Genomic DNA, 15,966 nt, shown 5'->3' with positions numbered 1-15,966 from the left:
GACAGCAGAAGCGAAGGTCTAGAATCCAAAACAGGTATGCCCTCTTGGAACTCTAGAAAGTAATGAGCCTGTTGGTGTGAATTTTTTGGAGGGGAGGCATTACGTTTTAAGTATGTTGCTTTCTTGGGCAGATATATTTTCATTGTCTGAGAAGGCAACCCTGCCTTCATCTAGCACCATCTTCTGTTTTGATTAAAATGTTGTCTTTCTGAGAGGAGGTGTTTTAGAGTGCTGGTAGTAACATAGTGAGTTCAATTTGTATAAAACTGTCAAGCTGTTCACTTAAGTTTGTGCACCTTTTGCTTGTATGTTGTGTGTCAATAAAATGTTTACACGCGCACACACAAAAAATGTTCTCTTTCTGGAAAAGGAGGATACCCTAAAAGAAAGCAGGACTTTATTTGCAAAGGAGTCGGAATCTTAGTGCTTTTTTGCCACATCCTTGATTGTCAGCCATCCTGCTGGTATAGGATTCCTGTTCCTGGCTACAAACTAGGGATGGATTTCTTGAATGTTAGTAATGGTGGTGGTTTTGAGTCAAGCTGTGTACATTCATCTGCATATAACTTTTCTACCTGGATTTCTTAATACCTTTTGTCTAACATGCCCAGATTTTAAGCTGCCTTGGTAAATTGACATTTTCTCAAGCCCTCATATGTCTTCACTCTGCATGCTTTTCTTGGAATATCATGAGTCACTGTATATTCTATTCATATTTATCCCCATCCCCAAATTATCTTATCTCCTTCTTTTCCATCTACCAAATTCCTACAAGTCTAGCTCAAATGTCTTATTCTTGTTTTTTTTTTTTAAGTTTATTTATTTATTATTTTTGGGTGTGTTGGGTCTTCGTTTCTGTGCGAGGGCTTTCTCTAGTTGCAGCGAGCGGAGGCCACTCTTCATCACGGTGCACGGGCCTCTCACTGTCGCGGCCTCTCTTGTTGCGGGGCACAGGCTCCAGATGCGCAGGCTCAGTAGTTGTGGCCCACGGGCCTAGTTGCCCTGCGGCATGTGGGATCTTCCCAGACCAGGGCTCGAACCCGTGTCCCCTGCATTGGCAGGCAGATTCTCAACCACTGCGCCACCAGGGAAGCCCAAATGTCTTATTCTTAAAAGAACTTCTTTTAACCTCTAAATAGGAAGTTGATCTTTTGTGTTCTCCCAACAGTTTTGTTAAAATCATTTATATATTCTAATGGTTTCCCCCACTAATCTATATAGTTCTCCAAGGCAGGAACAATGTCTCATTCAACAGTGTATCCCGATCACTTTGTTTATAGTAGGTAATCAGTTAATAACTGTTTATTTATTGAGTTGATAAAATGAATCAAGAGTATTAGATTAAGGAGTCCCTGAGTCTTAAATGCCAAGAGAGCTGGGCCTAATGAAACATGAACAAGAATGAAGAAATAGTTAAAATCTAGACCCACAACATTAATACTGTATCATAGTATTAGTCATATGTAGCTTCTAAGCTGCAAAGGACTCTAATAGTTGCTGTTCCGTGGTATTGATGTTCTTCTGCATGGTCTGGGTGTTCATTAGCACCTCATTCACATAACATATCTAAGAATCTCACAAATATTGACACATGTACTTTTCCACTTCTGCCACCTTCACAAGCTTCAATTGGGTCATTACATGGATTATTAGGGCTGGAAGGGAACACAAAAGACTATCTAAACTCAACCTACATTTTGAAAGCCACTACCTATTATAGGTAAAATTCTTTTATCTCCTTATCCCAGGTAGTTGTTATGGTGGGAGTTGCTATGTACTTTCTGCCAATATGGGAAAGTGGCTTTGAAAAATTTGCAGTGTATGCCACCCCTCTCCCCAAAAGTCTTGTTTGTATCCTTCCCCCACCCAACGCAAAATTCTTCAATGGGACTCCCGAACAAATTCTGGTCTCCCATGCCCACATCTGTTTTCCAATGCCTTAAATACACGCATGAGTAATTTTTTCCATTAATTTTAATTGAGGTATAATTCCTATACAGTAAACGGTACAGATTTTAAGTTTCCTATTTCCCTACCCTAAAATGGGGCAGCTACCTATCTTATTTCTCTCATTCATAGAATAAGTTTGCCTGTTCTGGAACATCGTATAAATAGAATAAACGGAGTCTTATATGTATATCATATCTAATGTATGTACTTTCTTGTTTCTGGCTTTTGTTGCATAACGTATTTTTGAGATTCATCCATGTTGTGTCTATCAGTATGTTGTTTTTGTTGCTGAATAGTATTCCACTGTATGAATATACTACAGCATTTATCCACTCACCTGTTGACGAAGTTTTGAGTTTGTTTTTTTTTCCAGACTAAGACAGTGTTCTTTTCCCTTGGTTTTGTCCCCAAAATCAGCAGCTAGCATTGAATAAAATGATTGATTGTATTTGATCTTGAGACACGTGGTTTTGTGCTACAAATCTGCAATAAGGAAACTTAGGCATTACAGTCTACCCCAAATACATGGAGTTCTGTTGTACATTCAAAGGCATTCACCACAAGTAGTTCTAAATACTTGGCTTTTGGCCTCTTTCTTCTGCCTTCTGAATTGTTTGAGCTCAGCAAAACTGATATTGCTGGGGGTGAATATACTTGCCAGTAAGTAACCAAGGTTTTCAGTTGGGGCACCATGGTTTATTTTTGTGATTGATTCCATTTATTTTGCCTAACTCAACCACCTACCCTGAACAACTTGAAAGAAATGGGTTATATATATCCATGTGGTCTTTGGAACTTGAATAGCAACTGTCTGGGCTTTAAAGGCATCAAATGCAGAGAAGCAGTTGTTCCCTGAATCGTGGCCCACTGGGAGGGCTCTTTTGCCAAAGGCAGCTGTGTCTCCTCAGGAGTGGTAAGAGAGACCTGATTTTCCTCCCTCCACCCCACCCCACCCCCGAAAAACCCCAAAACATGAGATCTGTTGTCCTGTACCCGTGTACTATGACACTCAATTGGAATCCTTCTCCTCCACATCTGATTAAGGGCTCCAACATCATAAATAATACCCATGTAAAAGTGACTAGAGTTAAAATTAAGTTTGGGAATGTGTGTCTGTTTTGGAGAAGGCGGCGAGGCAGCAGTTTTTGATTTGACAGTTAAGATAAATTTGTTTCATTCTTCATGGAAATGCAGTCTTTCATTGTTTCAAAGATGCTGTGGGTCAAAGTTTCATATCAGGTTAGGATTAGAATGACTTTTCTTAAAACCAGTGGTAGGGGGATTTCTACTGAAGAAAGTTGATCATTTTTACTATTCCTATATGATGCCCGGAGCCTAGAAGCCAAAAAGATGAGGGTGGGGAGAAAAGTGGTTACTGAACAAGTTCATTCCTGGAGTTTAAGAACCACTGTTGGTTTGTTTTCTCTCTTGTTCCCTCCAACTTCCATCTAGCAAATGAAGAAAGTACATTTCATGATGGTGCTTTGGGTCTTTACCATTATATTTGGCTTCTGCAAAGGGGCAGGTATCTCCCTGGGCTTAGAGCCATACCTGTACTTCTTAGCTGTAGAGATGGATCTCTTGAGTTCTTCCCAAGGAGGTGCAGTCAAGCTGGGGCGGATAATTGGTGTAAGTAGCAGGGAATGTGGCAGTGGTTCTGCGGAGGAAGTTTACAGTCAGGGAAGGGTTTGCAATCTTCCCATGGAATCATTTCACTCCTGGCTTATGTATAGGTCCTCCCTTTGTACAAAGTTCTTCCCCAGATTCTTCATTGAGTATGTTCACAACATCCTATCCAAGCCCTAGCTCGAGATATTTTAGCTCTAAAGCCATTCGTCATGCCTCTCCACTCTCTTTGCCTATTGCCTAGTCTCCGTTTTGCTGCCACATATCCCCATGCCTGGCAAATCTTTGTTCACATTTTATCTTGCTCAGAGACGAAATTATTTCTTGCCAATTTTTCTGCCTTCTCCCCCTACCTCTCCCTTCTTCTATCTCTGCCCTTTTCTCCCAAATTTCTCCCAAGGGCCTATATCTAAAATGTTCTTATTCAACTCAAGTTTTGTCCTTTTCTAGGGTTTATCTTTTAGGTAGATTTTGTTTCATTTCAATATACTTTGTGGGGTTTTTCCCTCTGTTTATTTGTTACAAAAGCCAAGGTGTAGCCATTGGTCTAAAGGCTGCATTTTCTGCAGCTATGGCATTATTGCAGCCTTCTTGTCTTCAGTGCAACATTGAAGCATCTGAAGCAGAAGGACCTGATCACAATTTTTGGGTAGTTCAGGAAAAGGTTGTTAGAGAAGGAGACGTTGGGTGTTGCCTTCATCTTTGACCAACTTTGACTTTTCTGAATGGTTTACCAATCTAAGCATGGAATCTTGACCAAAATTAAATTCCATTTCCTGCTCTCTATAACATTAAATCTGATGCAAGAACACGGTAAGATGTTTATGTATTTGTTTCTTTGCCTAGCTCCTTTCTTCAAGCAAATATTTAAATAGTCTCTTAATTGAACATGCTTATTTTTAGTATTTTCATATTGATGAATTCCTCCTATAGTAGTTTGCCTAAAATAGAATAATTTCTTTTGAGATATGTATAAGTGCTGAGTTTGTGAAAGCTTGGTTTTTCCTTTTGTGCTCTCAACCTACTCAGGCTAGGAAAGCTACCTTCAGAATTGATTTCAGCTCTTTTCTTTTTCCTTCTTTTTTTTTTTTTCTGTGCTATATACTAAAGGCTGTAAGTCTAACTGAGAGAAAGGACTAGAATTGCACAGTTTCCTTTTCTTCGCTTTGTTCTCTTGCATTGGTATTGTGAATTTCTGTGAAACTCACTCTTTTCTCCCTTAACAGGGTTGTTGGTACAGAGGAACGTATTCCTATTCCCCTCATGGATTACATCCTTAATGTGGTAAGATTAATGGTAGGGCAATCTGAGTAAAGGTGTGTGCTCTTCTGGAAAATGTGTGGGGTTACCAAATAGTCTGATGACTTGTGTTTATTTTCACTGGGGCCCTTAAAGTGCAGAGAGCAGCGGGGAAAGATGTGTAAACCTTGTTCTGTGTGATTTGCCAAAAATTAGCTAACAGTCCCTTTTTGAATATTCCCAATTTTCTGTTCATTCCCCTTTGGAATCCAAACAGGAAGAGAATGGGCTTTGTTAGGCCAGTCCAGTATTATGTTCTTTGAGTGCATCCCAGCATATTTTTTTCCCGTTACTTGCCATTTTTTTCCCATTAACTTCTCTTTTACCAATAATAATAATAATAATGTGGTGTTTTATTTAAACTTCTGTGTGTCTCACAGGAAAAAAGGAAGAGTTTGAATTTTCCCAGAGTTATTTACCTATAAGGGGAAGCCCATTTAGCATTTGTTCTAGCCCAGTAAGCACTTCCAGACTTCCAGAGATGGTTTCTCTTTTGCCTGTATGTTTGTTTCCCGTATTTTACTTTCTTACCCTTACAAAATGCTCTGTTTAGTCTGAATCACTTCCAGAGTTCTAGGTTTCATTTGCATTATGAGCACATTTGAAGAAAAGTATCCGTGATGTTTGCTTCTAGGGGAGAGGCAACACATTATCTTTAAGAAGCACTAAATGAGCAAATTAAGAGATTAGACCTGATTCTGCCACTAATTCATGGTGTGGCCCTGAGCAAGTCATTTAACCTCTGTGCTTCTCAGATTATGTGACTTTAGGTGTGGCTGAAAAGATACATTGGGAAGAAGTTGTAATTCCTTATTTTCTGGATGTTTAGGGGTCATTTCATATACCTATTACTGCTTACCTGAGGTTTTGATATTCTAGAAAATACTGATTTCATGACTATAAGGTTACCCCTGTCCTAATTCCAAGCTGGCATTTTAGTTCCAAGTGTCAGGCTCTAACTTTTTTTTTTTAATTTTTATTGCCTAGATGAAATTTGTGGAATCTATTCTGAGCAACAATACAACCGATGACCACTGCCAGGAATTTGTGAATCAGAAAGGACTCTTGCCTTTGGTTACCATTTTGGGTCTTCCCAATCTGCCCATTGACTTTCCCACATCTGCAGCCTGTCAGGCTGTTGCAGGTGTCTGCAAATCCATATTGGTAAGAAGCACCTGGCCGAATATTTTCATTTCTTTTAGAAATCAATTTTGCAATACTTCTGTATACGTGTTTTTACTGTGGTCTCCCCTTCAACTAAAACATAATGAAGAAATTGGCGGTTATGTACTGTAAGTGGATTTTGTGACTAATAATAGTGTGCCACGTTATTTCTCATTGAAAAGTCAAAGTGTTTGTTCTTTGTTCCTGAGTTTGGTATATAGTTCTAACATATGAGTTTTTTGGAAGGGAAAATAAATCTGCAAGAAAGCTTTGGAAGTGGGTTTTAACACAGTCTGGTTTGTTTAGCCATGTATTTTTTTTTCCTTTCTCAGGCTTGATAGTTGTGTATTTTAAGCATGATTGACCTATAGTTCATTGCTCAAATTTTGCCCAAAAATGAAGTTGCTTTATTTAAGTAGTGGTAAAAGAGATATAACATGATATTTACCGCTTTAACCATTTTTGAGTGTATAGTTTAATAGTGTTTAGTACATCACATTGTTGTGAAACCCATCTCCAGAACTCTCTTCCTCTTGTAAAACTGAAATTCTGCACCCATTAAACAACAACTTTCAATTCCCCTCTCCCTACCAGCCCCTGGTAACCACCATTCTACTTTCTGTCTGAATTTTGACTGTTCGAGGTATGTCATGTAAGTTGAATTCATGAAGTACTTGTCTTTCTATGACTGGCTTAATTTGCTTAGCATAATTTTCTCAAGATTCAAACATGTTGTAGCATATGTCAGAATTTTCCTTTTTTAAGGCTGAATAGTCCAGTGTATGTTTAAACTGCATTTTGTTTATCCATCCATTCATTCATTGATAGACATTTTGGTTGCTTCCACTTCTTATGAATAGTGCTGCTACGAACATGGGTGTGTTCTCCAGACCCTGCTTTTTTGTATGGTGAAAACACTTAAGATCTACTCTCTTAGCAAATTTCTAGTATATAATACAGTATTATTAATTATAGTCACCACGCTATACATTAGATCCCCAGAACTTATTCATCTTATAACTGAAAGTTTATACCCTTTGACCAACATCTCCGCAACTTCCCCCAGCCCCTGGCAACCACCGTTCTACTCTCTGGTTCTGAGTTTGACTTGAAAGTGAGATCATACTCAAGACTCTGCTTTCAGATATTTTGGTTGTCTACCCAGAAGTAGGATTTGCTAGATCATTTGGTAGTTCTGTTTTTAATTTTTTGAGGAACTGCTATACTGTATTATTCACAACATCTCTACCATTTCACATTCCAACCAGCAAAGCACAAGGGTTGATTTCTCTGCGTCCTCACCAATACTTGTTATTTTCTAGTTTTTTCATACTAGCCAACCTAATGGGTGTGAAATGAGATCTCGTGGTTTTCGTTTGCATTTCTCTGTTGATTAGCGATGTTGAGCATCTTTTCATGTGCCTGTTGGCGATCTGTATGTCTTCTTTAGAAAAATGTCTGTTCAGGGCCTTTGCCCATTTTTTTTTTCCGGAACAGTACATTTTATTTGACAACAAACTCCCCAGTTTGTCTCAGTTGTGACATATAGATGGCTTTAGATTGCTTTTTTGGTGGTCACCCATGCTGAACAAGATTTTTCAATCTTCCAAACAACCAAGGCTCAGAGATTCTGCGTGTCACTTCAGTTCACAAATCCAAGTGTGTCCTCCATTCATTGGAGCATTTTGGCATAGATTCCCTTTGAGGTAGAAGGGTAGAGATGAAGCCGTTCCTCCAAGTTTAAAGAAGTAAGGTGTTGCTGGCTGGTGCTTCTCAGAAGGCTGGCACATCTGTGTGTTTCTTGCCTAATTCTTCTCATTGGCCTGGAGCCTCTCTTCACTCTTCTCTAGATAGCCTGGCACTATTTTTTCCCCTCAATTGCCTGATGCTTTCCTTCTCTCATCAGCCTAGAGCTTCTGAGGAAAAGGGAGAGCCCATTTTTTAGTAGGGTTGTCTGTTTTTGTTGTTGAGTTGTAAGAATCCTTAATATATTTTGGATATTAATCCTTTATCAGATAAATTATTTGCAGATTATTTTCTCCCATTCCATGAGTTGCTTTTCACTCTGTTGATAGTGTCATTTGATGTGAAAAAAGGTTTTAATTTTGATGAAGTCCAGTTTGTTTTTTGTGGGGGGTTTTTTGTTGTTTAGTTTTTGCTTTTTACTTTTCATTGCCTGCGCTTTTCATGTCATACCTAAGAAATCACTGCCAAATCCGGTGTCGTGCAGCTTTTATCCTATGGCTTTTTCTAGGTATTTTATAGTTTTAGCTCTTATATTTAGGTGTTTGATCTATTTTGAGTTAATTTTTTGTATGGTGTAAGGTAAGGTTCAGTTTCATTCTTGTGCATGTGGGTATCTAGTTTTCCCAACACTGTTTGTTGAAAAGATTGTCCTTTCCCTATTGTACCCTTGTTTTGGCAACCTTGTCAAAAATCATTTGACCATATATGCAAGGGTTTATTTTGGGGCTCTCTGTTCTGTTGGTGTTGATGTCTATCTTTATGCCAGTACTACACTTTTGATTACTGTAGCTTTGTGGTAAGTTTGCAAATCTGGGGATGTGAGACCTCTAACTTTGTTCTCTTTTAAGATAGCTATATCTATTTGGGGTCCCTAGAGATTCTGTATGAATTTTAAGAGAGATATTTCTGTTTGTGCAAAAAAAAAGCCATTGGGATTTTTATAGGAATTGGATTAAATCTGTGAAGCTTATTTATTAGCTGAGTTGTGCAATGATAAGTAATTTCTGCTAAAAATCAGAAATCCAATTTCTTGCGGACTTGGAAAGATCCATAATTGTGACATCTGCATTTGATATTTTATTCTGCTTTCCTTTTTGCAAATATTTAATTAAGTGCTATTTATGAGAGAGAGGGGGGGAAAGGGCTGCTCCATCTTTATCCTACCTGTAAGATACCGTGTGAGGGTGGATAGATTTATTTAAAGCCATCGGAAAAGCACATAAGTTCTCCTATCTCTGAATGGCAAGTGATAGTGTTCACTGTCAAGATTTTTCTTCTTACTCAGAAAGAAATTGCAGGGGCCATATAATCCTTGAGTTGTCTCCAAAATAAAATGCCTAGCTGATGCCTATCCTAGAATTGTCTCTCTTATTGTGGTAAGAAAAAAACATTTGTAATAGTGGTTCATTTCCATGCTTTGGAACCTTGCCTAACATTGCTCCCTGTTGTGCAAAATTTGGATTTAATCTTAGAGCATGGAGTCCTTGCTGTAACAGTAGTCCAGTTTGGCCATCACAATCTTTTAAATTTGATTGGCCTACCACCTTTGAAAGCCTCTCATTCAAGAGAAGTAATGTGTTGCTCTAAAAGGCGTTTAGGTATGTCATACCTTCGTTCATGTTTTGGCTCCACCATTTACCAGGTGTAAGACCATGGCCAGGTCTGAAATTTGTGAGACTTGTCTTCCACTTCTTTCACTGTGACTATTAAGACATGCATATGAAGTTCATTGTACATTAATGCTTTAATTATTCTTCTTATTTCAGACACTGTCACATGAACCCAAAGTCCTTCAGGAGGGTCTCCTTCAGTTGGACTCCATTCTTTCCTCCTTGGAGCCCTTACACCGCCCAATAGAATCCCCTGGGGGCTCAGTGTTGTTGCGAGAACTGGCTTGTGCTGGCAATGTCGCTGATGCTACCCTCTCAGCTCAAGCCACACCTCTACTGCATGCGCTCACTGCTGCCCACGCCTACATCATGATGTTTGTTCATACTTGTAGAGTTGGACAGGTAAGAATTATGTTAGGTGTGAACATGTTGGCTTAAAGTCGGTAAAATACCTAGGGTATATACGTGGCATCTTAGTGTACTTAGAAGCAGTTCTACGTAGGCGAGCTGCTGAAAGAACAGTTTTAGGGTGAGTTCTTTTGGGTGGATGACTTTAAGTTTATGCTTCAAGTTGCTGTCTAGTTTCACTTCCCCTTAGTACTTTTTTCATTGGAAGTTGGGTGACCATATAACTTGTTTTGTGAACTGGACCTTCTTGAGAGTGAAAGAGATTGAGATAAATACAGGTATTAATAGATCTGTAGCATCCATATAGGCCTTAGGGATGTATAGTCACCCCTTTTAGCAGACAAGGCTCAGTTGGGTGCTCATCTGACCGTATTACTTCCTAATATTTCTACAAATGCCTGTAGGCTTGATAATAAGATGGCAAGAAGGAAATTTGACCACAGAACATTTAAGTTAATGGTGATTAACAGATTGCTAAAGATTTCCTAAATATCAAACCTTATGTTTGCACTCCATGTGAGGATCCTCTTATGGTTCCAGAAAGTTGAAGTTTGGGGGCGGGGGGGTTTGTTTATTTGTTTTTTGAGTGCTCACAGTTTTGCCACCCTTAGTTGTCAAGTAATCAAGTCTAAAGATTATTGGTGTCATATTTTTAGCAGCACTGTTTTATGCTGTTGAGCTAGGAGTGTGTTCTTTGGATCAAATTAAGTGAAAAGCACAATTATAAACTATTTAGAAAATAATTAAATTACACAGAAAAGCTTTAGGGACTGATTTGATTGACTGATTGAAATAAAGAAATAAACAGGAAATAACAAGCCCCCTCACCATCTAAAAAAGTTAGTAAGCTGCCAGTGAGTCTGTAAAACTGTTTCTTCCATTTAGAAGAACAGAGTTGCCTGTGACTCCTGTTTTTCACTTTATAAAGAAATGAGAAGGGATGTTAGAGACATATTGTAAATATTGTACAAGAATACCCTCTGGAACTATGATCTCTTAAGTGTGGGAATTTTGATGAAGTACACAACTCTGAGAATAGTAAGGAAGGAAAAGTAGAATCCCTTATCCTTTGTAAATAACTAAAAGTTGATTTTGAATATAAATGTTCAGAGGGCATCCCAAAGATCACCTTTTTTACTTTGGCTACAGAGTGAAATTCGTTCCATCTCCGTAAACCAGTGGGGCTCTCAGTTGGGTCTGAGTGTTCTGAGCAAGCTGAGCCAGTTATACTGTTCCCTGGTGTGGGAAAGCACTGTCCTTCTCTCCCTGTGTACCCCAAACAGGTAAGGAAATGGTCATCTCTTTTACTATCTCTGTTGTCTTTCCTAACAGAAAAACTAAGCTTAGTGAGCCTGGGGTATTACTTTGGTCAAGGATAGAAAGGTAAAGAGTTCAGAGGCCTCCTTGTCTGTCTTAGTTCATTCGGGCTGCTATAACAAAATCCACAGATTGGGTCCTTATAAACAACAGAAGTTTATTGCTCAGAGTTCTGGAGGCTGGAAGTCTGCATGGTTGGGTGAGGGCTGTCTTCCACATTGCAGACTTATTGTATCCTCACATGGCAAAAGGGACTAGGAATCTCTCTGGAGCCTCTTTTATAAGGCAGTAGTTCCATTCATGAGGGTTCTACTCTTAAGACTTAAGCACCTACCAAAGGCCTTACTACTAATACATCTCATCAGACATTAGGATTTCAGCATTTGAATTTTGAGGAGACACACATTTAACCAATAGCATTGTCCTTCCCACTTATAAGCCAAAGGACTTCCTTACAAGTGTGTCATCTTTGACCTGATATCTCAATTATGCTGTGTCAGCATGGTGGGTGTTTACAGTTTGGTCCTGTTAGCCAGATAAAAAGAGTTGAGTTGGAAACCTGTTGAGTACTACCTCAGGAATTCCATCATTGCAGATGTTTTATTAGGTTAACTTACCTGCTATAGGAGGGGGATAGTGTCAGCCAAGCAGGTCAGAGACCAAGCACAACATTAAAAAGATGAGTTATCAGAGGTTTTTTTGCTCACTGTTTCTCTTCTTGCAGCCTGCCATCTGGGTGTGAATTTGGTCAGGCGGACATGCAGAAACTGGTTCCAAAGGATGAGAAGGCAGGTACGACCCAGGGCGGAAAAAGATCAGGTAACTCCAAGAAACTAAAATCCTAGCCATTAATTCTCTTAAGTTCTGTCTGTCTCTGTCTTTATAGGTCTATTGTGAAATTTTAGTAGGTCTATCATCTGTAGTCTTCAGTTTTTTCCATTCATTAATTTTTAATTATTTATTTTAAAATTAAACTATTTTCAGTTATTTTTTCTATTAAAAAAATACATACCCACAATGATAAAAATTAGAAAATGTAGTAGAAAGAAGAATCACCGATATTTATACCACAAAAAATATTTTGGAAGTATCTGCTAATCTTTTTCCCTGAAGGTATGTTTTATTAACATAGTTGTGATTATCTTAGACATAATATTTTACAGGTCTCTTTTCACTTAATATTAAGTGCCATGTAAAGGTACCATGAATTAACCATTCCCTGTTAAGTTTCTAGTGTACTATTTTGAAAACTGAACATCTTTATATGTAGTTTTTTTGAGAATGTAAGATTGATTCTTAGAAATTACAGTAACAAAGATTATGGTGGGTCTTTAATTTTTTGTATGCTTATTTTTCAGAAGCTTAATTTCTTACGTTAAAATGGTAAATGACTATTCTAAGTGGCTGTGGAGCACTTTAGAGCCACACTGTCCAATATGGTAGCCACCAGCCACGTGTAATGTGGCTATTTTACATTACTACTTGTAATGTGGCTAGTACAACTAAAAAACTGAATTTTCTTTCTTCTTTGCTCCCTCGCTCTCCCTCCTTCCTTCCTCCTGTCCTTGTGTGTGCTGCCTCACACTCCCCCCCACCTCCACCCACCACCCACCCCTGTCTGTCTGTCTGTCTGTCTCTCTTTCTCTCTCTCTCCCCTCTTGTTAAGTGGAGGGTGTTATGGGTTGAATTGTGTGCCTGCCCCCCAAAATTATATGTTGGAGTACTAACCCCCAGCACCTCATAATGTGACCTTATTTGGAAATAGGGTTGTTGAAGATGTAGTTAAGATGAAGTCATAGGTTGGATGGAGAAAACTGAATTTTTAATTTTTATTAATTTTTGTTGTTGTGTTTGGGGTTTTTGTTTGTTTTTTGCGGTACGCGGGCCTCTCACTGCTGTGGCCTCTCCCATTGCGGAGCACAGGCTCCGGGTGCGCAGGCTCAGCGGCCATGGCTCACGGGCCCAGCCGCTCCACGGTATGTGGGATCTTCCCGGACCAGGGCACGAACCCATGTCCCCTGCATCGGTAGGTGGACTCTCAACCACTGCGCCACCAGGGAAGCCCCTATTAATTTAAATACAACAACTATTAACTCTATTCAGTTGTTGGAGGACTTTTAAGTATGTTTGGAAAACTTGGGTATGTGAATCTTTTTTTCCCCAGTAAATCATATGAAATATAAATATAGATCGATTAATGAAAACTTAATGTCTGTATTGAGATGCTCTGTAAGCATAACAATGATACCTGTTTTTTTAAATACTTAATATAAAAATGTATGCTCAGTCATTTTTATATTTGATTACATGTTAAAATAATTTTTATTATATTGGGTTAAATGTATTAAAAATTATAGCTGTTTTTTACTTTTTAAGTGGTTACTAGAGATTTTTTAATTACATATGTGGTTCACATTATATTTCTCTTGGACAGTGCCGTTTTATAAAATAGCTTTTATATTATATTACAATAGAAGTTGCAAAATGCAGTAAGCAGAAATTATACTGGGTGGGCCAAAGAGTGCCTTCGTTTTTTGTTTTAAGTAAAAATACAAGACACATTTTTCATTTTCACCAAGAACTTTTTTGAACAACGTATTCACCCTTTTGTTCCACTACCTTCTGCCATTTTTCATGCAACTTCATAATTCCATCTTCCCAAAACTTTTTATCTCTTTGAGCAAAGAACTTGTTCCAGGTGCCTTTTACAGTCTTCCAGGGAATTGAAATTTTTTCCATTAAGAGGATTTTGTAAAGACCGAAATAAATGGAAATCCGAAGGTGCAATGTCTGGTGAATACGGCAGATGAATCAGAACTTCCCAGCCAAGCTGTAACAGCTTTTACCTGGTCATCAAAGAAACATATGGTCTTGGATTACATTGATGGAAGATTATGCATTTTCTGTTGACTAATTCTGGACACTTTTCGTCGAGTGCCGCTTTCAGTTGATCTAATTGGGAGGAATACTTGTTGGAATCAATCATTTGGTTTTCCAGAAGGAGCTCATATTAGAGCACTCCCTTCCAGTCCCACCATATACACATCACCTTCTTTGGATGAAGACCGGTATTTGGTGTGGTTGGTGGTGGTTCATTTCGCTTGCCCCCACGATCTCTTCCATCCCACATTATTGTACAATATCCACTTTCATCGCCCGTCACAATTTGTTTAAAAATGGAACATTTTTGTTACGTTTAAGTAGAGAATCACATGCAGAAATACAGTCAAGAATTGTTTTTTTCGCTTAACTTACGTGGAACCCAAACATCAAAGCGATTCACATAACCAGGCTGGTGCAAATGAATGTCAGTGCTTGATTTGGATATTTTGAGTATGTTGGCTATCTCCCGCGTGGTATAACGTTGATTGTTCTCAATTAGTATCTTGGTTTGATCGCTGTCAACTTCAACTGGTCTGCCCGACAGTGGAGCATCATCCAGTGAGAAATCTCCAACATGAAACTTTGCAAACCACTTTTGACACGTTCAATCAGTCACAGCACCTTCTCCATACACCGCACAAATCGTTTTGTGCATTTCAGTTGCGTTTTTACCTTTCTTGAAATAATAAAGCATAATATGCTGAAAATGTTGCTTTTTTCCCCCTCCCATCTTCAGTATTAAAATGGCTACACAGAAATTCACCAATTTTGATAAGTCTTTTTTTAAATGTGTGCTGATATGACAGCTGTCACATAAAATCTAACAAAATTGTTTTGAAGGAAGTTAAAGACAACTAAGTGCTACTGGAGGCATCTTATGGGAAAAAACGAACGAACCTTTTGGCCCACCCAATACAATCTTCTGACCGTAATGCAGCAAACCTAAAATTAATAAAAGTAGCTATTCTAGAAAGTTTTTTTCTCCTATACTCTGCATCAAGGAGAAAATGAATTTGATAAACTATTAAGAAAGATATTAAGATAATTCTGTGTATAAAAACCTATCACAGAGCTAAACCCATGCACATATGGTCACCTTATCTTTGATAAAGGAGGCAAGAATATACAATGGAGAAAAGACAGTCTCTTCAATAAGTGGTGCTGGGAAAACTGGATAGCTACATGGAGAAGAACGGAATTAGAACACTCCCTAAGACCATACACAAAAATAAACTCAAAATGGATTAAAGACCTAAATGAAAGGCCAGACACTATAAAACTCTTAGAGGAAAACATAGGCAGAACACTCTATGACATAAATCACAGCAAGATCCTTTTTGACCCCACCTCCTATGAGAAATGGAAATAAAAACAAAAATAACCAAATGGGACCTAATGAAACTTAAAAGCTTTTGCATAGCAAAGGAGAACCATAAACAAGATGAAAAGACAACCCTCAGAATGGGAGAAAATATTTGCAAACGAAGCAACTGACAAAGAATTGATCTCCAAAATATACACGCAGCTCATGCAGCTCAATATCCAGAAAACAAATAACCCAATCCAAAAATGGGCAGAAGACCTAAATAGACATTTTTCCAAAGAAGATACACAGATTGCCAACAAACACATGAAAGAATGCTCATTAATCATTAGAGAAATGCAAATCAAAATTACAATGAGGTATCACCTCATACCAGTCAGAATGGCCATCATCAGAAAGTCTACAAACAGGGCTTCCCTGGTGGCGCAGTGGTTGAGAGTCCGCCTGCCGATGCAGGGGACGTGGGTTCGTGCCCCGGTCCGGGAAGATCCCACATGCCGCGGAGCGGCTGGGCCCGTGAGCCATGGCCACTGAGCCTGCGCGTCCGGAGCCTGTGCTCCGCAACGGGAGAGGCCGCAACAGTGAGAGGCCCGCGTACCACAAAAAAAAAAAAAAAAAAAAAAATCTACAAACAATAAA

General features: G+C 38.7%; 1 protein-coding gene across 9 annotated transcripts in view; it reads left to right on the top strand.

The window, feature by feature from the left end:
• Window positions 1–15,966, top strand: part of HUWE1 (HECT, UBA and WWE domain containing E3 ubiquitin protein ligase 1) — a 143,391-nt gene that overhangs the window by 69,155 nt on the left and 58,270 nt on the right. For all 9 annotated transcript variants that reach the window (XM_029240058.1, XM_029240062.1, XM_029240065.1 and 6 more), the window contains 5 exons: window positions 4,803–4,860; window positions 5,863–6,039; window positions 9,552–9,797; window positions 10,953–11,086; window positions 11,845–11,939. In XM_029240058.1, coding sequence (XP_029095891.1) covers window positions 4,803–4,860; window positions 5,863–6,039; window positions 9,552–9,797; window positions 10,953–11,086; window positions 11,845–11,939 — 710 coding nt within the window. The remainder of the gene's footprint in view (window positions 1–4,802; window positions 4,861–5,862; window positions 6,040–9,551; window positions 9,798–10,952; window positions 11,087–11,844; window positions 11,940–15,966) is intronic.

This window comes from Monodon monoceros, unplaced genomic scaffold (assembly GCF_005190385.1).
Source record: "Monodon monoceros isolate NGI ecotype Baffin Bay Population unplaced genomic scaffold, NGI_Narwhal_1 Super_Scaffold_22, whole genome shotgun sequence".
NCBI lineage: Eukaryota > Metazoa > Chordata > Mammalia > Artiodactyla > Monodontidae > Monodon > Monodon monoceros.
Note: the sequence above shows the minus strand (reverse complement) of the source record. Positions and strands in the feature narration are given on the sequence as shown.